This window comes from Monodelphis domestica, chromosome 6 (genome assembly GCF_027887165.1).
Source record: "Monodelphis domestica isolate mMonDom1 chromosome 6, mMonDom1.pri, whole genome shotgun sequence".
Lineage (NCBI taxonomy): Eukaryota > Metazoa > Chordata > Mammalia > Didelphimorphia > Didelphidae > Monodelphis > Monodelphis domestica.
The window spans coordinates 98,794,868-98,819,784 of NC_077232.1; the positions used below are offsets into that span (position 1 = coordinate 98,794,868).

The 24,917-nt window shown below is 36.5% G+C and overlaps 1 protein-coding gene across 8 annotated transcripts in view; it reads right to left on the reverse strand.

The window, feature by feature from the left end:
• The window catches only part of PROM1 (prominin 1), a 151,894-nt gene that overhangs the window by 49,691 nt on the left and 77,286 nt on the right, over positions 1-24,917 (reverse strand). For 5 of the 8 annotated variants that reach the window (XM_001369517.5, XM_056802447.1, XM_056802444.1 and 2 more), the window contains 3 exons: positions 19,799-19,825; positions 17,139-17,344; positions 615-735 (listed from right to left, as the gene is read on the reverse strand). In XM_001369517.5, coding sequence (XP_001369554.3) covers positions 615-735; positions 17,139-17,344; positions 19,799-19,825 — 354 coding nt within the window. The remainder of the gene's footprint in view (positions 1-614; positions 736-17,138; positions 17,345-19,798; positions 19,826-24,917) is intronic. The other 3 variants (XM_056802448.1, XM_056802446.1, XM_056802445.1) reach the window with 1 other exon arrangement.

Sequence of the window (24,917 nt, forward strand, 5' to 3'; positions counted from 1 at the left end):
GAACCAAATAATTTGATTCCTCATAATAGCAAATCACATTTCCCAGGATGTCCCAGAAGTCTTAGTGCAGGTCAAAGATATTAAAAGCTTGAAATGACACCAGATTTGGGGGACACACTGGATAGCACGGTTTCCTTCACCACTCCATGAAGTAGAGCAATTACAATGACTATTATTCCCATTTTACAAATGGCCAACCTGGGGCCCAGAGAGGTTAAGAAATATGTCCAGTCACACAGATGGGTAGAATTCGCTTTCAAAATAAGATTTTCTGATTTCCTATCTAGTACTCTTTCTATTAGACCAAACTCCCGCTTTTAAAGTCACTATTTCTAGGGGCATCCAAGTGGCTCAGTGGATGAAGAGCCAGTCCTAGAGATGGGAGGTCTTGGGTTCAAATTTTGCCTCTAACACTTCCTAGCTATGTGACCCTGGTCAAGTCACTTAACCCTCATTGCCTAGTCCTTACTACTCTTCTTCCTTGGAACCAATACACAGTATCAATTCTAAGATAAAACAATTAAAAAAAAGTCACCATTTCCCCTCACAAAAGAGTTATAAAATCATTCGAAAGCAGGATTTCGTCATCTTATACTAAGAAATTATATTATTACCCTTGGCGTATCAGTCAGCAGAGCTCTCATGTCTTTAAAATTACTGTTTAATAGCCTCCGGGCTCCTCGAACTTGAGTCGTGAGGTGCTGGTTTGCAACAAAAGCACACAGAACACCAAGACTGCAGAGACAAGAAAGAAAGGAGAGATGTTGACTGGCATGGTGGGGGATGCTCTGGCAGAAACAGACATGGAACAGTCAATATGGTCCAGTCATTCTGGTTCTTCAGGGACCCACACTCTTTCTACAGTCATAAAGAAGAGGCAGATTTCTCCCCACCCTCCTGTAAACCTTTACAAGGCTTCTGGAACAGAGTTCACAGCACTTCTACTGCTGATCTGTGGTCCAGAGAATTAAATGGAATACTCTCATGAAAGCCATTTCCCTCTCCTTTCCCCCCCTTTCCCTCTTACCTCCCCCCAACTCCCCACATCCTGCCCCAAACTACACATTCCCCCCCAAGACCATATGTTCTCTGAAGGCAGAGAGCATTATCTTCCTTCACCTTCTCACTTCAAACTATTTCTTTCCCATTGTGTAGATGCCTGATAATTGTGTCTCATTTCATCAAATGAGAAATCACCTTAACCCACATCTTTTAAGGAAGTTGTTCCCACGCCATGAAATTCTCAAATGTGTTTTCTTTTTTTAAAAAAGGAATCAAATGTGTTTGCAAGATATTGTTTAATTGACTTAATTTAATTTTTGTAATTTATCATATATTTATATATTACATAAATATATTTATATTGAAGCAACTAGGTAATTCAATGGATAGAGCTCTGGACCTGGAATCAGAGACCTAAATTCAAATCTGGCCTGAGGCTCTTAGTAGCTCTGCATGACTCTGTACACCTTTATTCCTCAGAGAAAAAAATGGCAAATATTTGAGTATTTTTGCCAAGCTGTGGTCCACAAGGTCACAGAGTAAGACACAACAGAAAAACAATGAATTAGGCCAGAGTAATTTATTGATGTAAATGTATTTGGTCATTAATTTTCACAATGACTCAATGTCTTTTAGTGAAATGACAGAGAAACTAGATTCAAATCCTGCTTCTGATATTAGTGTCCTTTAAAAAGTCACTTAATTTCAATGGGCTTCATCTCTGAAAAATAATAATATTGGACAAAGCCAGTTCTAACTATGATTCTATGTGCTTGCAAACATTTCAAACATCTTTTAAATGTCAACTGCTCCTTAATTCACGGGTTCATTTTTATTCCAGAAGTTCATTCAGCCACTAGGTGGAGATATGGAACTAAATACAATTTCACAAAACTAGCAATGATACATGACACATTTTTCTATAGTCTTAGTATGGAAATCTTGCCCAGTGGAATTCAGTTTGAAGGTGTGCTCCCCCTTTGAGGTGCTCAAAAATGACTAGTGAGAATTTGTTTTGCAAGTGTCCAGGCCAAAAGCTAAATTTGTCTATTTTCCTTTTTTTTTTTTAAGATAAAAGTAACTGCTGATATTTGCATTAAGTTTACAGGAATTATCTATCACCTCACACAAGGATTGGGCTACAAAAATTAGCAAATATTTTGTTCTGAATGTTGATTTCCCGATTAAAATAAAACAACAATGCTCTATATGGTCATTAGGTTTCTAAATAAGCCAGACAAAGATGTATTTTGTCCAGAAAGTATTTGAAGTTCTGGAAATAATCTGGTATTGTTTCCATTGGGGAAAAATGCTTTTGTATTCTCAGCTTGGAAGAGCAAAATCCCAATTCCCCCTTATATGGCTGGTGATGTTGGGATCCTTGATTCTTCTTGTCTGCTTGTGCTCCAGGCTTAGAATGGGGATTTCTCCATTGCAGGAGATTAACAATAGCCCTGAAGATTGCCCTTCCTTCTCTTTACTCTTGATCAGATTTTAGGTATGGAAGAGCCCTTAGAGATTTTCTCGTGAAGCTAGGACATGAACCAAGGTGTTGGTGCTCCAAATCCAGTTTTGTTTCCACCTGTTTCTCTTTTGATTCAGGTCAACCTCACCCCCAAACATTTCCCACTTGACCCATAGTAAACCTCCAAGAATTGGGAGGTAGAGAAGGGTTACTGGGGAGCGATCCTAGCATCTAGAGTGGAGGAGGGGAGGAAAGTGGATTTCTTGTAATGGGCTCTTCTTGGGGAGTCATTTATATGGAAGGCATGGGCTGCTTCATTCCTTTTTCTCAAGAAATCATTTTAACTCCTACAGTATAAAGACTAACAATCAGAAAAGGAACCCAGCTGTTGCATATTGAGTGCTAGACATGTACAAGTCCCTGCTGATTCCAAATGAATTCAATTAAGATAAAACAACAGAATGTGAAATAGATACCATACAAGTGAATAGCACCATTGATGCTAATCTCAGATCAAATTTTAAGATATCATGAAATTTCTATTTGAACCATCTACCTCGATCAGCCTGTTGAAGTGCCAGCCACTTGTAAGGCACTGGAGATGAAAAACATCACAAAGATGTAATCCCTGCCTTCAAGTAATTTACAGTGTAACACAGAGCTGGAGATGAAAGACTTAGACATTTACAGTAACTAAAATATGTATCTTGAATGGTATAAGCAGAATCACTCTGAATATGTCTGTGGGTATGAAGCCAAATGGATAATTCAAAGGCAGTGACTTATCAAGTGAACAAGAGAAAGATGTTAGATTTTCTGTTCATATTGTCAAATGGATTTTACTGTACTAACTAAATAGCAAATTATTTTTTAAAATCAGAAGCTTATAATTATCTATTTTCTTCCCACTTTGACAGAAGGGCTTTTGTACTACTTTGAATCAGAAGCTATTGTCAAGGGTAACCAGACTTAATGTTGTTTTGACAGAAGAGGCTGCTCTCTCTACTTTTTACTTCTCTGAAATGCAAGCATTTCAAGGAAAATCAATTTTTCAAATGTACATAGAAAAGTACAGCTAATACTCCTAAGCTTCAACTTTTTAAAAGAGTGACATTTATAAAGCATTACTTTTGTGGTAACAAAGAACTAGAAACAAACTCAATGTTCTATTATTTATATAGGTGTGTATATGTGTTTACATGTATACATACATACCTATATACATGTATATATACACATATGAAGAAATGAAATATTATTATCCATCAAGAAATTACAACCACAAAGAAATGAGAACATCTTCCTAACTAAGGGCTCTTAATCTGATGTTGGTTTAAAAAATGTTTTGCTAAGTATAATTAGTTTCTATTTCTTAAGTATTTAATTTTATACAATTAAATGTTTTTAATTATCAATTTTAAATTTAATTTTTCTTAGAAAAGAGGTCTGTGAGCTTTACCAGGTTGTCGAGGAGGGGGTGTTGTTCATGACACAAAAATATTAATTAACATATTAGTAATTTACAGTGAAATAAACAGAAACATATACACAATGGCTAGAATAATATCAATGGAAAGAATACAGAAGGAAACTAACTTCTGGATAATTATAACAACTAATTTTGGTATCAGAGAAGAAAAAAATCATAAAATTCATTTCTCGTTTCTGCAAAATCCTTGATGCGGTACTTAGGAAAGAAGACCCAGTGTTGAAAAAGACCTCAAAAGTGAGCCTTTCATTCCTTAAAAGGAATTCCTCACTTTGGGAAACTTGCTTCAGTTCACTAGGAAAGCAAGAATTTAGAGTCTGATTTGGTTTCCCCAAATTAGCCATTGTTGATAAGGAAAACCTCCAAATTTTAAAGTGCTAAAGTGTAGCACTTTAAAAGAGGACTTTTTTCACAATCTCAGGATCTGAATGATGTGGTAATAAATAAGGAAACCCACATGTCTGACAAGAGTGAGAATGATGTTTGATGAATCATGGAGCAAAGCGGTTTGAAAAAATAACACGGGAAAACCACTCTCCTATTGGATTAAAACGTGTGTGTGTGTGTGTGTGTGTGTGTGTGTGTGTGTGTGTGTGTGTGTATGTGTGTGTGTGTGTGTTGGCACTATATAACTGTATCAGATTAATGTGGTGATATAAAATATTTATGATATGAGATAGCTATAATTATATTTATATCCACAACTAAATATCTGTATTTACTCATTAATATATTTTAAAGTTTTTATTAAGCATTACGTTCTTAGCACTGGGGATACAAACAAAAAATTGAGATATTTGTCTATATAGATGGATATCTATTTTTTCTTTTTTAATTGGTCATATCTGACTCTTCATGACATCATTTGGGGTTTTCTTGGCAAAGATACTAGAGTAAATTTACCATTTCCTTCCAGCTTATTTTACAGATGAGGAAACTGAAGGAAATAGGATTGAGTAACAAATATAGCTAGTAAATATCTGAAGCCATATTAGAACTCAGGAAGATAAGTTTTCCTGACTTCAGGTCCAGCACTTTATCCACTGTGCCACTTTCTTACCTACCTACCTATCTATGTGATTAGAATGACTAATCCTTGAACCCAAGCTCACAAAAGCTTTTTTACTTTCTAGGGCTGCTGTTTCTCTAGCCCTAGGTGATTTACATTTACCAAAGCAGAATCAGTAATTACATTTTCTTAAGAATGAATTCACTTCTGGGCAGCTAGGGGCTCAGTAGACTGAGAACCAGACCAAGAGATGGGAGGTCCTGGGTTCAAATCTGGATTCAGATGCTTCCTAGTTGTGTGACTATGGGCAATCCACATAATCCTCATTGCCTAGCTCTTGCAATTCTTCTGTCTTGGAACCAATATGCAATATTAATTCTAAGATGGAAGGAAAGGTTTTTTTTTTTTTTTAAGGATAAACTCAGTCTGAAAAGGATCAAGATTCAAATGTCACTGATATTAAATTACCAAAATTCATTTTCTTTACTAAGATCTGGAAACCTCATTCAGCTTAGTAATTTGGACAAGTCAAGGGAATATCTGGTTTTTCTTCACCTTAAGAAAAGCTTTGTAAAAATTCAACGATAAAAAGGAAACAGGAGGTGGGAGAAGAGTGAGGAAGAACTTGACATTTTCTAGAATAAAGACAAACGCATCTGTTTAAATAGTCAACTCAGAGAAGGGTAGATATTGTACCTTCTAGTGATGACCAAACAGATTACATGAACAGATGTTAGCCATACCAATCTGGTGGAATTCTAGCTCTTTCGACATCTGCAGCTGGGAAAGGGCTCAGACAAAGAGAGGCCAAGATAGAAGATTCCCCAGTGTAAAATATTTCTTCCCTACTACCTGCTCATTTTTATAAAAAAGGAAGAAAAGGAAAAAGAAAAGGAAAATTGGACCAGAATTCTCACAATGAAATTAGCAATCAATTTCCTTCAAATGTGGGAGAGGACCCTGAACTTGTATTTAATATCCTCTTTTTGAACCAGATAATGGAGTGAGCTAAGAGTTCTGAGCTTTTTAAAAATAAAAGCTCTGTTAAGTCAAGAAGTATTGTTTTTGAAAATACACCAAGTCACTGAAATACTTCTTCAGGTGGTATAAAGTCAATTGTTTGGGATTATTATTAGGACTCAATTATTATTGACTTGATGTTTTATTATTAGGATTAAAAGGGCTATTAAAGATTATGCTGTCAGGTTTTCTTTATTTTAAAATTTTGTTAGCTTTGTTTTTCATTAGTGTGATGATGGTATAGAAATACCATCCACCAATGGCAACTCTTCTTTAATTTGAGATCTTAGAGAGTTGCTGAGGACCCTAAGAGGTTGCCCATGATCACAGCCAATATTTATTGGAAACATTAGGACCTAAATCTATATCAGATTGTTTCTTGGCTTAGGTATGGGGAGGGGCGAGAAAGTGAGAGAGGATGAGTGGAAGGGAGGAAGAGAATCTGGAATTCAAATTTTTTTTTTACGAATGTTAAAAATTATTTTTCCATGTAATTGGGAGAAGAAATATTAAAACTTTTTTAAAAAGTATTAGGACCTGAACCTAAGTTTTCCTTCTTTCAATCTCAGCCCAATGTTTGCTATATCACACTGCCCTCATTTTTATTTTACATATAAAGAAACTGAGGTCCAGTGAGCCTGATTAACTGAAGTAGGTAATCACATTATATGTAATATTAACTTTTACAAGGTACTTTCCTCAAAACTACACAGAATTGGTAGGTGGCACAATTTCCATTTTAGTGATCATAGTTTTGGGTTTTTGTTTTGATCATAAAAAAGAGAAGGAAGGCTTTCCATAAGTGTGTGTGTGTGTGTGTGTGTGTGTGTGTGTGTGTGTGTGTGTGTGTGTGTGTGTGTTTATTCATGGAACACTTTTAAATTTAATCTGCATCATTAACATTTTTGCTATTACTTTCTTAAGTCTAGACAATCAACAAAACAGTAAACCAAGCCCTGATTTTTAACATTTGCTGATTGCTGAGGTGCAGCTGGCTCTGGCACTACACTCCTTTGGTTATTGGAAAGTATCTGGATATCATCTATTGCAAACCCCTCATTTTAAAGATGAAGAACCTGAGGCTCAAGAGAGGAAAAAGTAAGTGATGGGGCCACAATTAGAAAGCTCATCAGTTGCAGAACTAGAAGTAAAACCCACAGTACTGTAACAGATAATATTTGAGGGTATATTTAAAGGATAAATGATAACTAATAGATCAGGTAGTTATCTTCTTTTTGCCTACCCTCCTCCCTTTAATACCTCCCTTCCTCCCCTCTTCCAATCTCCCTTCCTCTCTTCTTCTTACTTTCAGTTTCCCCTTCCCCCTTCTTCTTCAGCCTCCTTCTAAGTCACTCAAGGTGAGCTATGATGTTTCAGAGGAAATACTCCTTTCTCTTCTTTATCTCAATTAAGGGTTTATTGGGGAAGACAGGAAAAGATGAAAGATGGAGGATTTCAGTCACTAGCATGAAACAGAGTCAGTCAGAGAGAGAGATATGGACTATTGTCCTTCTTCTTCTGCCTTCAAATCAGCCAGGTCACTTCCAACTTGATTATCCCAAGTCCCAGAGATAAATCCAGCTTCTTCCTTCCAAGTCACCACCAGCCAAAAGACCTCAAAACAGTCAGCAGTTGGCTCTTGCCTCCAACTGTTTCCTGGTCACATTCCACATGGAATTTTCCTTTGATTGACAGCTGACCCATTTCCAGCTTCTGTCCTTTGCATGTATTTTCTTATAATTTCTCTCTTCTCAACAGTACCAGAATCTGATACTCATTCGATTCAATTAGTGCTTATGAAAATACCTGCTATATATTTTACCAAATACTATGATGTACACCATTGGTACAAAGATGAAACTCAAAAAACAACACTAAAAACAAAACAAAAAATATAGACCTTATTCATAAAGAACTGCTATTTGGAGAAGGCAGCTGGAAGGGGAGTGGAAGGAGGGACCCAATGTGTACATAGCTTTGAGGATTTTTTTTAATTGCACCAAGATGTTTCCTTCACTCTGTATCATCCCCTATTCCGCGTGTCTATTTTCCTTCTTTACAACATCAGGACATCTGGAATGTTCTTTCTGCATGTCGATGTTCATTTCACCTTTCTAGTTGATATCTTCTAATTTCACTGAAGAAATCTTGCTTTTCCTTTAGTCCTCATCTTTTAGTATTGCTTATAAAATCTGGAGTGATTAAATCCTGGTCAATGGACACTTGAATAAGTTCTTAAGAGGACTATGTGGGATTCAAAAGGGAAGGATTCACATAATACTTGTACTGGGTCCCCCAACCTGTACCTAAACAAAAAAGAAGCAAAAGGGGACTGTTGGGATGAATTAATATTGGGAAAGACCTCAAAGGTCAAGCTTGAATAGATTATAGTTCACATTTTTAGAGAGATGGTGGGATGCAGTGGAGGGAGCACTGAATTCAAAGATAGGAATCCTGACTCAGACACTTAGCAGCAGTGCCATCAACCCTGGCTAAATCACTGTAAACATTTTCTTCTGTTTGCTCACTTATAAAATAGGAATAAGGGAAGCTAGGTGGTGTGGTGGATAAAGTGCTGGTTCTGGAGTCAAGAAGAACCATCTTTTTGAGTTCAAATATGGCCTCAAGACACTTACTAGTTGTGTGACCATAAGCAAGTCACTTAACCCTGCTTACCTCAGTTTCCTCATATGTAAAATGAGCTGGAAAAGGAAATGGCAAGCCTAGTATTTTTGCCAAGAAAACCCCAAATGGGATCACAAAAAGTCAGACATGATTGAAAAACTAAATGACAAAAATGAGGATATCTGTAGTATTTCCTTCATAGAAGGATCCAATGAAAGATCCAATGAAATAAAATATACAAAAGGTTTTGCAAACCCGGAAATGCTATGTAAAATGTCAGACATGTAGTTGTTATATATACATATAAGTGTGTATACATACATTTATGTGACTATATGCATTATTTAAAATCACATCTAGTCCAATTCACTCATTTAACAGTTGAAGCCTCCAATACATCACTTTCCCAAGATCACACAGGTAAGCAAGGGGAAAGAAAAACCAAGATTCAAACCCAGTACTTCTGATTGTTGCACTCTTCCCATAGTACCAAACATTGCCTCTTTATACCCTATTCTCTGTCCAAATGAAGCCACTTGGCTATAACTATACCCCTACACCTTCTCTCTTCCATGTCTGTGTTCTCATCATTCTCTAAGCCTGAATTGTCCAATTGTCCTTTCTCACTCCAATCCTTGATTAGAGACTTTCTACTACCATTTTAAAAGACCCGGAAAATTCTACTCCCTTCCTGATGCCTTCCTTCATCTCCTCAATCAATTATTCAAAAAGGCACTTAGTGCCTTAAATATTTGTGTACCTCTCATATTTTACTAGACTGTGGACTTGGCGGGGAGGGACTGTGTTTCCTTTGTCCCTAAGCACAGTATTCTGTATACAACAAACAGTTAAGAATTCTGACTGGAGGTTAAAGAGCAGGGAAAAACTATCATAGCTAATAAGTCAGCTGAGACTCAAGTTCCATAATAAAAGAATCCTATGGACCAAAAAAAAAAAAAGAAAATTCCTCTGAATGTTTGATGCTAATGAGTTCTCAAGAGCAAAAGAAAAAAAAGGAAGATAAATTTAGCCACTATTATTTGCATGAATGGAAGTCAAGCATATTTCTGGTTTTAGGGCTTTAACAGGTTTATAAATTTTATATATTTTGACATTTTAAATATGTTGTAAATAATTCAGCCACTTAGGAAAGAATGTCTATGAGATATGACCAATATAGGTTTGAATTCCAGGAGAAGAAAAGTCCCAAATAGGAAATAAAAGCAAACTTTTTGCAAATAAATGGGTCATTATTTTATGCATATATTAATATGTAGATATGTATCTAACTATAAAGATATCCAGTAAAATATGCTCCCATAATTATCTCAAATATATTAAGCAGGAATGAAACAATCAGCTGTTATTTATCTAAAACAAAATGTTAAAAAAATAGATTTGGGGAAAGCCAACCTATTTCTAGGTTTTTCAGAATGACACTTTCTCAGTTACAGCTGATTAGTAAGGACACATCTACAGAATCAGCAACACTCTACCATATGTCTCCAAATGAAGCTGAATTCCATGGCTTACAGGAAATGCTCAGGGCTCCTTGCTGGGGATGACAAGTATTTTGGCTTTAATTGACATTTTTTTTTCTCATAGCTAGGGAGGTGGTTGGATCCCCCACAGCTTCAGGAGCTGTTCATTCCTAAGGACACTTCAGAGGAAGAAATGACAGTAAGGCATCTGGTGTTACCACTGATTCTTATCACAGACTGCCTTAAGCATCAAGTGTGAAGAGAATTCAGATCCCAAAAATGATGCTACACTTTTAATCTATTCTAACTCCAAATCTTGCTGAGGAACACCAACCACAAGATAAAACTTAGCCCTTTTCCACAGTGAAGAAAGATAACAGAATAATTAAATTGAAATTTAAAATTTAAAATTAGGGTTCTAATTTTTTATTATCAAAACCAATAATTTTGCTTTATTTTTTACTGATATTTAACTGTTTTAACTGATTTTTTGCTGATTTAACTGATAATAATATATGTGTTCTAGACCAGCCCAACCATGAAGTTTTTATTTTGCAATCGTTTTTTAAAATATATTTGTTATTTATTTTTAACATTCTTTTCTTTTCAAATTTTGAGTTTCAAATTCTCACCCTGCATCCTATCCACTCGCTCACCAAGTAATATATCAATTATACATGTGAAAATCATGCAAAATACATTTACATAATCCCTCCAAAAGCAAGAAAAATAAATAAAATAATGTGAGAAAGTTAAACTTCAATTTGCACTCCAGAGTTCATCAGCATTTTTTCATCATGAGTCCTCTGGAATTGTCTTGGATCAGTATATTCATCAGAGCAGCCAAGTCCTTCACAGTGGATCATTATTATACAACATTGCTGTTACTGTGTACAATGATCTCCCAGTTCTCACTTCAATCTGCATCAGCTCATCGAGGTACAGCCATTTTTCCCCCTAAAATCACCTTGGCTCATCTTTTCCCACAGAACAATAGTACTCCATGACAATCATATGACACAACTTGTCAGCCATTCCTCAACTGACTTTTCTCTGATTTTCCAAGTTTTTGCCACCACTGTGTTTTTTGTAAATATGTGATATTTACAAATATTACAAAAATATTATAAATATTTGGTCTGATTTTGTAGACTGTTGGGCCTAGTGCCTAATCATTCTCCAGAATGGTTGGACCAGTTCACTACTCTACCAATAGTTCATTAGAGTAACAATTTTTCCTTCCTCCCCTCCAGCAACTTTCATTTCTGATAGGTGAGAGGTGGTACCTCAAAGTGGTTTTAATTTGTCTTTCTCTTATCAATAATGATTTAGTGAATGTTTTTCACATGATTATAGATAGCTTTGATTTCTTCTGAAAATTGCCTGTTTATATGCCCTGTGACCATTTTTCAACTGGGGAATGGATCATCTTAAAATTTAACTCATTATATATTTTAGAAATGAAGCTTTTATCAGAAAAACTTACTGAGAAAATTCTTGGAGTATTTCATTGTCTATGGAACCTTTAAGCAAAATGTAATTTCCCTGATTTTCCTTTTTAATTGAGTTATTTTTGCTTTTGTTTTGTCTAAGATGATGTTTGCTATTCTTGCCTTTTCTTTTAGTTCAGCTGAAGCTTATTAGATTCTTATTAGATTAGATTAGTTCTAGCCCTTTATTATTATCCTCCATGTGTCTTTCTGTTTCAAATATACCTTATATAAAGAACATATTGTTGGATTCTGGTTTCTAATTCATCCTATTTTCTGCTTCCATCTTATGAGTGAGCACATCCCATTCACATTCACAGTTAGGATTACTCTGTATTTCCTTCCATCCAATTATCTTGTTTCTTCTGTTTTTTTTTTCTGTCCCTCTTTATAAGCTTATTTTGCTTCTAACCACTGCCTCTCTTAAATCTTTCCTTCCTTTTATCACTCAACCTCCTTTCTCTTATTCTCTTCCCCTCCTATTTCCTGAATGGGTAAGTTACATTTCTGTACACAACTGAGTATGTGTATGTATTTCTTCCATTTTTAAACCATTTCTGATAAGAGTGAGGTTCAAGAATTGCCCAACCCTGTCTCCCATTTCCCTCTCTACTATAAAAGTTATTTTTTATATTTATATTTGAAAGTAAAATTTTCCGTATAGCTCTGTTCTTTTCAACAGGAATGCTTGAGATTCTCTATTTAATTAAATATCATCCCCCCACCCCTCCAAGGATATTTTACCAGATAATTCTTGGTTGCAATCCTAGCACACATGCCTTCCTACATATCATATTATAAACCTTCTGTTCCTATAACTAGGAAATCATTAAATCTTGTGTGATTTTGGCTGTGGCTCCACAATATTTGAATTATTTCTTTCTGACTACTTGAAGTATTTTCTCTTTGTCCTATGAACTCTAGAATTTATCTACAATATTCCCAGGAGTTTTCATTTTGGAATCTCAGATTCTTTCAATTTCTATTTTACTCTCTGAATTCAAGATATTAGGGCAATTTTCCTTGACAATCTCTTGAAATATGATGTGTAGGCTTTCTTTGATTATGGCTTGCAGGTGGCACAATAATTCTTAAATTATCTCCCCTCCATCTATTTTTTCAGTCAATTGTTTCTCCAATAAAATGGTTCATATTTTCTTCTATTTTTCATTTTTTGACACTATTTTATTCTCAATGTCTCATATGGTTATTAGCTCCCACTTACCCAATCCTAATTTTTCAAATAAAAATTTCTCAGTAATATTTCCCCCAATTACATGTAAAAAAACAATTTTAACATTTTTTCCCTAACATTTTGAGTTGCAAATTCTCTCCCCCTTGCCCTTCTCCTTTCCTAAAATGGCAGGAAACATGTGCTATTGAACAAAACATATTTTCATAATCATCATGCTATGGAAGAAGCACCACACACCCACCCACCCACACACACATACCATGAAGAAAATAAGGTGAAAAAAAAAGTATGCTTCAATCTGCATTCAACTTGCATCCTTCAGATTCTAGGTCTCTGACTGGAAGTGGATAGCTTTGTCCATGAATCTTTTGGAGTTGTCTTAAGACACCCCAATTTTAATTTTTAAGAAATTACTTTCTTCAGTGAGATTTTGAGCCTCCTTTTCTACTAGTGTATTCTGCTTTTTTTAAAACTTTTTTTTTAATTTTTTTCCATAAACCTTTTTTATTTTATTATTTTTTTTGAAAAATTTTTTAAACTTTATTTAATTGATAAATTTAGAGCATTTTTCCAGGATTTCAAAAATCATGTTCTTTCCCTCCCCTCCCCTCAACTCCCTCCCATACCCAATGCACAATTCCATTGGGTTTTATATGTCTTTGGTCAAGACCTATTTCCATATTATTGATATTTGCACTAGGGAGATCATTTAGGGTTTATAACCCCAATCATATCTCCAATGATACCTGATCAAGCAGTTGTTTTTCTTCTGTGTTTCCATTCCCACAGATTTTCCTCTGAATGTGGATAGTGTTGTTTCTCATAAGTCTATTCTGCTTTTAAACAAGTTCCTTTTTTTTTTCCCCCAATGAACTTTTGTGTCTCTTCCCACTGGTCCATTTTTTATCAGCGCTATTCTTTTGTGCCTCTTGCCAAATGGTTAATTCTCTTTTCATAATTTCATTGCATTATTATAATTTATTTTCCCGATTTTTTCTACCATTTATCCCTTTAACTCTCCCAGAAATTCTTATTGGGATTGGATCCACTTGGCATTTTCTTTTGAGGCTTTCTTTGTACCTAGATTTTGAGAGGTTTGTTTTGTTCTTTACATTGCTTCTTTCTTCTGATTTTATGTCTTGGTCTTCTCTGCTACAATGGTAATATTTTATGGCAAAATTCTTTTTTTTTGTTTTTGCTGTTTGCACATTTTTTCTAGCCTATTTCTTGACTTTGAACTTTATGTTAAAGTTGGACTCTATTTACCCGAATAGAAGGCACTCTTCCAAGCTTCAACTTTTTCTTGCTCCTGTTTTCAGAGTTAATTTTGGGGTGTCTGCAAGTTTTGGGTGCTTACAAGATGGTATAATCCTGGCTACTGCTCTCCTGGTCTGTCCTCTGGTCTCCTGTAGCTACACACACTAGCACTCCTCTTTGCCTCATAAATGACCAGGGCCATAACCAACCACTAGCACTGCTCCCTACCATGGAACTATAGTCCAAAACTACTTAAGGGCAACAGAATAGCCAATCAGAACCAACTATACTCAGTACCAGGTAAGGGTTTCCTCTAATCTCTTTCTGACCCTTTGTATGACCCCCTTACTCTCTTCTGAGCTGAGAGCTTCTGAGGATACTATAGCTGACCTTGCACTCCAGTGTCACAAACTTCCTCTGCCAATCTGCTGAGTTTTATTAGGTCAGAAAATCATCTCCCTATGACTTTTTCTTGGCCTTGCCTCTCCAAAAATTGAGGTTTTATTTTAAAGTTCATTTTATTTTTAAATTTTATTTTAAAGTTTAAAGTTCAGCTGGGTTGCCTATAATCTACCATCTTGGCTCCCAATACTGTCATTTTAAATAAGACTCTACCTTCCTGAAGGCAAAACATTGTGACTAGTAGTAAAGCAGGTGTGCATGAATTTTCAAAATCTTGCATTTCACATGAACACATATGCAAATGACAGTTATAATCAAGATATAGAGACTCCTCTAAGTTATTTTCATAAAGAAATGTAAACAGAATCACAATTCTTAAATTTCCTAACTGCACTTTTTCCATCTAGACCCAATGGTCAGGTCAGTGTAATGTATGGCACACCACTAGTAATATTAGACAGACATCTAGGTATTCATGTATATTTACATTCAGGTACAAACTATTTCATGGAGGCATCTATGGGCCCACCCATAGTCTCTCTCCCTCTTTGAACTCTCCTGGAGTATTTTGATTGAGTATCTTTCTTGTTCCCATCATATTCAGTCTTATGTAATGCTTCAAACATGCTATGAACCTTTTTCATCTAAGGTTACAAGGTAGCTTGGTATATAAGATGCCAAACGTGGGAGTCAGAAAGATCTGGTTTCAATTCAGATATTTATTATCCTGATTCAATTCTGATATTTATTATCCGAGTGAGCCTGGGCAAGATCCCTCTCTGTGTGTCAGCCTAATAGAACAGTAGTGAGGATCAAGGCTTCCCTTAAACCAATAAGAGTGAAGCTGGGCTAGTGTCTTTCTGAATTTAGAGAGAATGACTCGTGTCTCACTCCCTTACCATCTTTAAGACTCTTGCCACCTCCTTCCCCTCACACTTCTGTCATGAAGTCTACTGCCACTATCCCCAAAGTCTTATCCTCTGATACCTGGCCCATTCCTTTCCCAACAGAACATGTGGAACCTACACTCCAAGAAGCTAGTATCTTATTATACCCCACTCCCTTCCACCACCTCCCAAGAAAACAGCAGAATTCAGCCTCCAAAATATCAGCAAAACTCAGTGTCTTTTCCTGAAGAGGATTGTGTGCAAATTAATCAGAATTCAGCTGTTAGCAATCAAGAAAAGGGTCAGTGAAATCAGGGTTCTCCTCATCTTACTACAATGACCACAGTCCCTTTAAAGAGATAGAAAATACAACCAATTATCTGAATTGGGACCTCAGGGAACCTCCTATCTCTGGTCCTAAAACTAGCAAACTTCCCTCTCTGAATCTCTGTGATTGAGCATTAAAGACTCACAGAGTGAAAACTCCTTTCCCCATCAACCATGCTTTTGGTCCCTCATCCCAAGCACCTTGTTCTTAACCCACCTGTGTCCTTTGGTTGTCTATTAATATTTCTGTGCCATCAATCAAGGGATCAGCCCAGGCTCCTTCAGGATCCTCCATGTAACAACCATATCCAAAATATATTATTTTTTTCTTTTTGTCTCAAATCAAAAGGATCATGATTATATGTGTAAATATAGTCATCTGCGAGAATCTGGGTAACTATTTCTAGTTATGCCTCATAAAACAGAAACTAGGTTATCATTAAAATCATTAGCATTATAATTGGATCAAGTAGGACCAATGGGTAGAAATTAGTTGGGAGAAGATTCTGGCTCAGCATCAGACTGAAGTTCCTAATAGCTCCAAAACCTGATTCTATGAAAGAGAGTTCATCCCCAAATGAAATGGGGTACAATCTAAGTCAGTGAGATCCCCATCACTGCACATATTCAACCAGAGGCGCTATGGTCATTTTTTCAAGATGTTTAACAAGAGGTAGGGGACTAGACCTAGATGATTTCTAAGGGCTCTTTCAGTGCCAAGATTCTCTTTTTTTCCCCAAAGATGAAAGGTACCAAATGGGTAAATAGCAGTTATCAAAATGAACCCCTAACCATAACTCTGAAGGAACTTGAATGAAATCCTCTGGAAGTTGCATTTTTTAAATTTTAAAATGTTAATTAATAACTGATTCGGATTTCTAACTAGCCAGCAGATTTCCTCCAGAGTCTGAACAGTCGCCAAAAACTTAAGCAGGATTCAAAAAAAGAGATATGAGGGTGAGCAACCAGGTAGTTAGGCTAAACTAGAGAGAAGAGAGGCTTAAGTGAGAGCAATTAAGCAACTAGTCAACAAGCCAAAAAAAAAAAAAAGGCATAAGTATGAGCAGCTAGGCAAGAAAGGTGTGAGAGAGCCATAAAAGAGGCTCACTTCCTCTCTATACCATCTTATACACCCCTTGTGACATCATCATTCAGTCCCTCTCTAGGACATCCTAAGAGGTTTCTAATTGAAAAACAGGCATGGATTGCAGCTAGGTGGCTCAGTGGATAGAGAGCCAGGCATAGAGATGGGAGATCCTGGGTTCAAATCTGGTCTCAAACACTTCCTAGCTTGATGAACCCCATTGCCTAGCCCTTACTGCTTTTCTGTCTAAGAACCAATACACAGTATTGGTTTTAAGACAGAAGGTAAGGTTTGTTTTTTAAACACATTTCTTTCTATTTTTCAAGTTTCTAAATAAGATTCAGAGCCATGGGCACAACCTGGGAGTATAACCAAGAATGAGAGTTGCACATTTTTTTTACTTGCCTCATTATCAAGGAAACCACTAAGAGTGATGCAGCAAAGCAGCCCCTGCGACATTCACCATTTTTCTTCTGCCTCTGATGCATCTCTCCTCCACAGTTGTTGCAGCAACGGCACATGCAGAAGCACAGCCCCACAAGAGGGAGAAGGAAGATAAATAGCAATCCCAGGCCAGCCAGAATAATAAAGCCGATTTCATAGTAGGCAGCCTGTGAGTCAAACAAAAGGAAGAGGACGTGTTATGCCCCAAAGCACTGCTGGCCCCACAGTTCTCATTTCATAGACAACCAATTTCCTATCCCACATCTTGATTCTCTTTTTCGAAAACCAAAAGAGAACAGAGGAATGAGTTATCGATAAGATGGTAAAGGGGACAAAGGTTTTGGGAACTTTTCTTGGTGTCTTCTGCTCCCAATGAACTTGGAAGAAATCAGAATGCAACTCTCTAAATGCAGATCAACCAATGGCTTGATTATAATAAATTAGAAAAGGGTTTGCCTTATTTTTGAGGCTTCCTGAGATGCTTAGATATCACAAATAAAGGAAAACATTGCTTCATATGATGGATAGAAAATGTATGGGTTGTGTTAAACCAAGGGATGGAATGAATGGATTCAAAAAAGGGATTAGAGAATTTTTAAGAGACAAATTTAAAAAAAAAAGGGGGGGGGACTCTGAGAACTTGTGAACTTTTGAGTATAGAGTAAAATAAAGCATTTTTTAAATTTTCTTTTTCTTGCAGTATGGATAACATGGAAATACATTTTACATGGTTTCACATGTATAATGGGTATTGTTTTGTCTTCTCAGTAGATAAGGAACAACTGGAGAGAGGGAAAGTATTTGGAATTGAAAATAAAAAATTTAAAAATTAACTATAAAAGAATCAAAAGCAACAAGAATAGACACCTCATCTTTAATGTTGACAGCAGGGAATACAATCATGCTCTCTTTTCTTTCCTTCACAGTATACTTCTCTGGACTTCTGCTGACAACAATATTCTAGAGAGCAAAGACCATGGGTATGACCCAGTATGGCTGCTCATGTATCACTACTATGTCAAGAGCCAAGATGATTTTGGTACATAGTTAAGTGATTCAATAATATCTTCTCTGAGCCGGGTCTCAACTTGCCTTAAACCCAGAAAACAGGATTCCAAAATATAGCATGAAAAGAAACTAACGAGATTCAGAGAATTCATCTCATTCCTTCAGCCATGCATACAATTACTTATGTTTGCTCAAAGCAATGCATTTACATAGGAGAAATGAGGAATTTTGTCATATGCATTTGATGGGAAACTCAATGTAGCAATGTTTTCTGCATCAGGACAAAGGAAAACCGTGTATGTGAGTGCATGTCTGTGTGTGTGCATGTGTGTTGTTTTATTCTGATATGGCATTCCATTGGCAATTTGAAAGAAAACTTCAAACAGCACTGAGTCAGACAGAACATGATACTTGAAGCTATCTTCTTTCATGTTGGAAAGGTTAAAAATCTCCTAACAGAATGGACTGACCAGCAATCAATATCACCCACCATTCATTCGGGGCCAACTTTAAAACCATGTGAATTTCTTAGAGCAGCTGGGTGGCTCAGTGAATTGAGAGCCAGGTAAAGAGACCGGCGATCCTGTTTTCAAATCTGGCTCAGATACTTTCTAGCTGTGGCAAATCATTTAACCCCTATTGCCTAGGAACCAAAACACAATATTGATTCTAAGATAGAAGGGAAGGATTTTTAACAAAAAATTTACTAAATCACAAAACTTTTTAAAGACTTCAAGAGTTACCAGATTGTCAGAAATCCAGTTACATATATGCTAAATTCTTACATTAATATTATATTGCAACTCTTACTGGATACTTTTGGCTTTTTCTAGTTCTTCTAATGAATTTTTTTAAAACCCCAAGAGTCTTTGAGATCAAATAGAAGATGAAAAATAAGTACTAAAATAAAATGCATCAAATTAATGATGTCAACAATATTTTACACCATTTTGCCTAACATCTCTACCTAAAGTTTGAAGATAATATCAGAAACCTGTCATTAAATATATGTGTGTGTGTGTGTGTATATATATATATATGTAAATATATATATTAATTTCATTCCAGTGATTCTTAAAAATACTGTTCTTTCCCCTCTTTTTTTTCTTAACCATTATTCTGTATCTTAGAATTGATTCCAAGGTAGAAGAGTAGTGAGGGCTGGGCAATTGAGGTTAAGTGACTTGCTCAGGGTCCCACAGCTAAGAAGTGTCCACAGTAAAATTTGAGGCCAAAATTTGAAGCCTCCCCATCTCCAGGCCTGGTTCTCAATCCACAGAGCCACCTAGTTGTCCATGTTATTTCTTAATACAAAGAGAAAATCTGAATTTTATAGGAAATAGCTTATTTTTAATATTGTGTACATGACGAAAATCTACATAAAACACACACACACACATATATATATACACACATACATAGGTGAATTCACAAAAGTTTAGAGTGAAGAGGAGAATTTAGGAACTAGAGAAGATACCCAGATAAAGTAGAACCCATGGATATTTCATTGAAATTACCCCAACAAAGACATTACAGGTCATCTTGGCAAAATTATTACCATTGGCTGCTTTTAGTCAAAGTACAACATAGAATAATATCAATGGGACAATTACCTTTAGTGCCAAGACTATATGTTCTGGCTGTGGAAGTCAAAGCAGATGAAGTGATTTTGTAAGGCAGGGACAGCATGCAGCAAAAAACAAAACAAAACACATAAATGTAAAATCATGGAAATAGTTAACCATAACTAAAACTAAGTATCTTGAACAGAAGAAATAAATGACAGACACAAAAAAGAGGGAAGCAGAAAAATACAATGCCTTTTTCTCTACTGGGGTGGTCTTATTCTCTACTTAAACCCTCATCTAATGCCTCTTTGTTGTATGGAGTTTTCCATTCTAAACTCTCAAAAGCTTTTATGAGCAGAGAGTTCAAAAGCTCCAAAGGGCACTCCCAAGCAGAAGGGCTTCCAAATGGCGCTAGTAAACAATGCTTGTTCAAATATCAACCTTACTAAGTTCAGAAATTCATCCACAGAAATTTGGCCACCAGGCAATGAATTTTTTTGGCCATAGTATCCCATAAAACCATCTGTTAAGGCCTGGAATATGGTTTAATTTATGTTAGAAGAAATGGAGTCTACCATAATAAATCCATAAGTCCTAAATCATTGGGTGCTTCATAGTTCTGGTAGTTGTATTTTGGTTTTAATTTCTTTTAATACTATCAGTAAGTGATTTTCTGCCACAGGATGGACTGTTCAGGTGTAGTTATTATAAATTCTAAATCAAGACTTCTTAGTCTTTTTTTGTATTGTGATCCCATTTGGCAGTCTGGTGAAAAGCCTGTGGACTCCTTCCAGTTTTTATTTTCCATTATTTTTAAATTCCATTATTTTATCTTCCATTATTTTTGATGCATATAATAAATAAGATTATAGTGGATACCAAATATATAGAAATAAAGCTTAACTCTTCACGTTCAAATGCATGGACACTCTCCCTCCCACTAAAATCTATCCACAGATTCCTTAGAAGTCTCTGGATTGACTCCATTGTCATCAACAAGGATTTATTGAGCACCTACCATGTGCCAAGCATTGTGTTAAAGGTTGAGATACAAAGAAAGCACAAAACATGGTCTCCACCCTCACAGAGCTCACTTTCTAACGAGGGAAGAAAAGACATATATACAAATTATATACAATATAAATGGGAGATATTCCCAGAAGGAAGGCATTAGCAATGGGGTGATTGGGTTTGAATTTGCGCTGGGTCTTGAAGGAAGCCAGGAGGTAGAAGTGAGGAGGAAGAACCCTCCAAGGATTGGGGACAGCTAGTGAAAAACAAGGAGTCAGGAGATAGAAGTACCACATTCCTGGAACAGAAAGAATAAATTAACCTCCCTGCCATCTAAACCCTTCTTCAGCAGTTCTTCAAGGAACTATGACCATTCAGAATTAGGATATCCCCCTTTTGCCAATTCAGATGGAAATCCCCCTAAGACATATTAGATATTCTCTTAGAGTTGCTGACCCCAAAATTCAACATTCTGTCACTGGTGACAAGTACCTCTGAACTTTCGCTAGGCTTGTCCTTTCGTCAACAAACCCAATCAATCTATCACCAGGCTTGTAGCCTGGACCTCTCCTGCCTGGTAGGACTTGTCAGAGTTTGTGCCATGGTAAAACCTTTGAGGATCTGGGGTCATCCATTTAGGTTTCTCATGACACGAGGCACAAATGTATTTTCGAAATAGAAGAAACTTTACCCCCTCAATTTTTTATTCCTGGGAAAAAAGTAGTTAGTCATGAAGGGTACTGGGGAGGGGAGGGGGTTGTATGCTCAGGTGACAGGAGAAAAGGATATTAAAAAAAAGGCAGATATGCTAAACTCTTAATTTTGTTCTTAAAGGAGCAAGGTGGCCATGGCAACACAGAGCCCAAAAACATGAGGTAGAAGGGAAAGCAAGGTAGACTTTGAAGACTAGATCTTCCCTGGGCCTCAGGCCTTAATAAATTAGAAAGGGAAATAGTTGCAATATTAATGAAACTTGTAGAAGACATTTAAAAACTCCTTGTATGCTCTCATTTTCATAAATGAATGAGCACTAGGACATGGAATTAAGGGAATGCCAGAAGGCCAGCAAGTCAAGTGCTGAACCTGGCCCTATCTCTTAGGATGCCAGCCCAGCTCCTCCATCCCCCAGGCCATGCATGCTAGGGTGGAAGGCCTGCTGTGTCCAGTTTCCAGATATCACATGGTCTGCTCTGGCCACATATAGATAAGCTTTCAGGAGAAAGCCTAAAGTTTCAAAAACAGCATCTACAAACAATAGCTACATCCTACCAAAACAGGTTGTTTTTGTCAACTGAGCCAAAGAATTCCTTAATTGAGGTTGTTTGAGGGTTTTTTTCTGTTTGTTTTAAAAGGTGAAGCAGTGATGTTGTATAAAAGAAAACCAGAAGCAGCTATTTGATTTAGGGCTTCTCTTTCAAGGTTTATGAACAAACACAACTCCTTGAAGATGGGAATTATAATTTAAGATTTCTTTGATTCTTCCATTAGCACCAAGATTCTTCCATTAGCTGGACCAGGCACACAATGGACACTTAAAAACTGCTAGGATGGCTAGTAATTCCAAATGTATGACCTGGTAACTACAAATAAGCCTCCCAGAAAAAACATTTCCTGAGGCACCTACACATCCCTCTGGGTGCACAAAAGAGTGCCCATTTTTTTTGTCTTTTACCCAATATGTGTTTCTCAGTGGAAGAAGTGTAGATCAAAAGATATCATCACCTGGGAGAGAAAGAACACTTAAACTGACTTACCTTACACAAAAATGGGTAACCAATCATTAGAAACTCAATTACAACTATGATGAATATTAAAGAAGCACTTCTTAAATTACACAAAAGGGTTTAATTAAAGGCAGTGGTGGGAAATTCAAACAAGACTGCACCTGGTCCAAGAAGAAAATTCAGGAAAGAAAAAGTAACAAAATGATTAACCAAATAAGGAAAACTTAAGTATTTAACACAGGTCCAAGGAAAATTAAGAAGGTGAAGAGATGATCAGTGGAAATAAACATGGAGGGGTTTAATGTGACCATACAAAGCTCTTACACTCAGTAATGAATTGGGAACCAACCATGAGGCAACTAAAGACTTTGGATGGAAATGATCAACAGTATGAAGATGAAGAGACAGCCAGCACTCACCTTGGAATCTGATTCTTGAGTAATTTAGCCATACAGGCAAAGGGGCAGGAATTTGAGGATTCATCAATGAAATCCAAGAAATAATACATTCCATTACTATAACACATCCAGTGACTATAAGGTAATGATGCTGAATTCAAAAGAAAAATTAAAACTTCTGCAGTCAAGTAAGTGTTGTCCCTGCTTTAAGAGTTGTTATTCATTTGTTTCAGTCCTGTATGATTCTTTGCTACCCCATTTGAGGTTTTCTCAGGAAAGATACTGAAGTGGTTTGCCATTTCCTTCTCCAGTTCCTTTTGCAGATTGCCCCAGCTTAAGTCTCCTGCATGCTTTTCAGCTGTTTTTTAAAAAAATTATTATTATTTTGTTGCCGTACCCCATGAGATTGTAACTTCCTTAAAGCAGGATTCTGAAGGGCTTCCTTTTTTATTGTATTCGTATTTGCAATTTAGCTCAGTGTCCAGTACATGGTAAATGCTTGATAAACATCTAATCTAATCTGTTGAACTTGTTATCTAATCTCTCTAAATAGTAACAACTCTGAAATAAATATCTGGTCTCTAAAGGTGATAATGTTCATTTGGAAGTTGAAATTTATTCATCTCTTGTTTTAAAAAAAATCAGTCTATTTTACAGCCATAATATTTTTTGGAGGTACAGATCTGTTACTAATGGATGCAGGAAATTCTTAAGGAAGAAACTTCTTCCAATACAGATCTGCAATTCTGCAAATTGGAATCTTGGAGAGTTACTAAAGAGGTTAACCTGTGGGATTAAATAACTGCTCATTGCCAGCCTGTCAGAGGAGGGATTTGAACCCAGGTTTTCCTGAATCTGAAGCTGGATAGAATCTACTCACTACATGACTGCCTACCTTGCAATAAGGATACTGGGAGGGAAGGGATGGCTTCCTAGACGGAACCAATTAGCTCTTTCATGATCAAGGTTATAAGTCAGAGAGATGTCAGTCTTCTCCCCTAAAAAGGTGACTTTTCTAAAGCCTCTGTGGCCTCAAGGGGCAGTTATAATTTCTTTAAGCATTAATTAAAATGAGTCACCCTTCTGTGACAACAAACCCTCCTTGATCCATAAACCGTGATAAGTCAATTGGATTATTTGTGACAGGAAGAGTATAATAAAGGTAATAAGGAACAAGGTCAGGTGGAAAGGACTCAAATCAGCCCTGGTGGGACTAGGAGAAGGGAGTAGAAGGGAAAGAAAGGTTAACTATTAATTTGCTATGCACATGTAGCAGTGACAAACAGAAAAGGATAGAAAATGGCCCCTAAAGATAACCTTTGCCCATACAATCCAGGGCAGGAGGAAAATGACTTAAAAGAAAAATATAAGTCACATCTAGGAAGATCGGGTCATGTCATAATTAATCTGGCTTCCAATGTAATCACTGATCTTGACTCCGGAAGACCGTTCATGACACATACTGCTCTCTTGTTAGTAAAAGGCTGAAGATTATAAAAGCAGAAATATGCCAAATAAGATGAATGTGTCAGTTAATTTTCCTTAAGCTGCTTTCTGATGGAAAGGACAGGGCTCCATGGAGAAAGGCTATTTGGAAATGGCAATGATTGTTCTTTAAAGAAGCACTAATACATTGTATGCATAGAGAGTGGACCTCAAAGTCCAGCACATCAGGGTTCAGGTTGGTGCCTCTCACATATCCTGGCTGTGTGACTCTGACCAAATAACTTAATCTCCTAATGCTCTAGTCAACTCTCCAGAGACTAGAAATTGCAGAGAAAATAGCTGCCTACGTAGGTGGAGGGAATTATTTCTACTGGGACAGTTCTCTATACCTGAGAAGCCACAGTGCTAGGCTGTAACCCTATACTAACATGAAGTCCTGGGTTCCAGAAATACAAGGAAACATACAATACATCTTTACCCACCTCACTTTACAGGGGAAGAAACTGAGGTTCAGGAAGGGAAGTGACTTACCCAATGGGGTTCAAACTCAGACTTTCTGACCCCCCAAAAAACTAGACCACATTT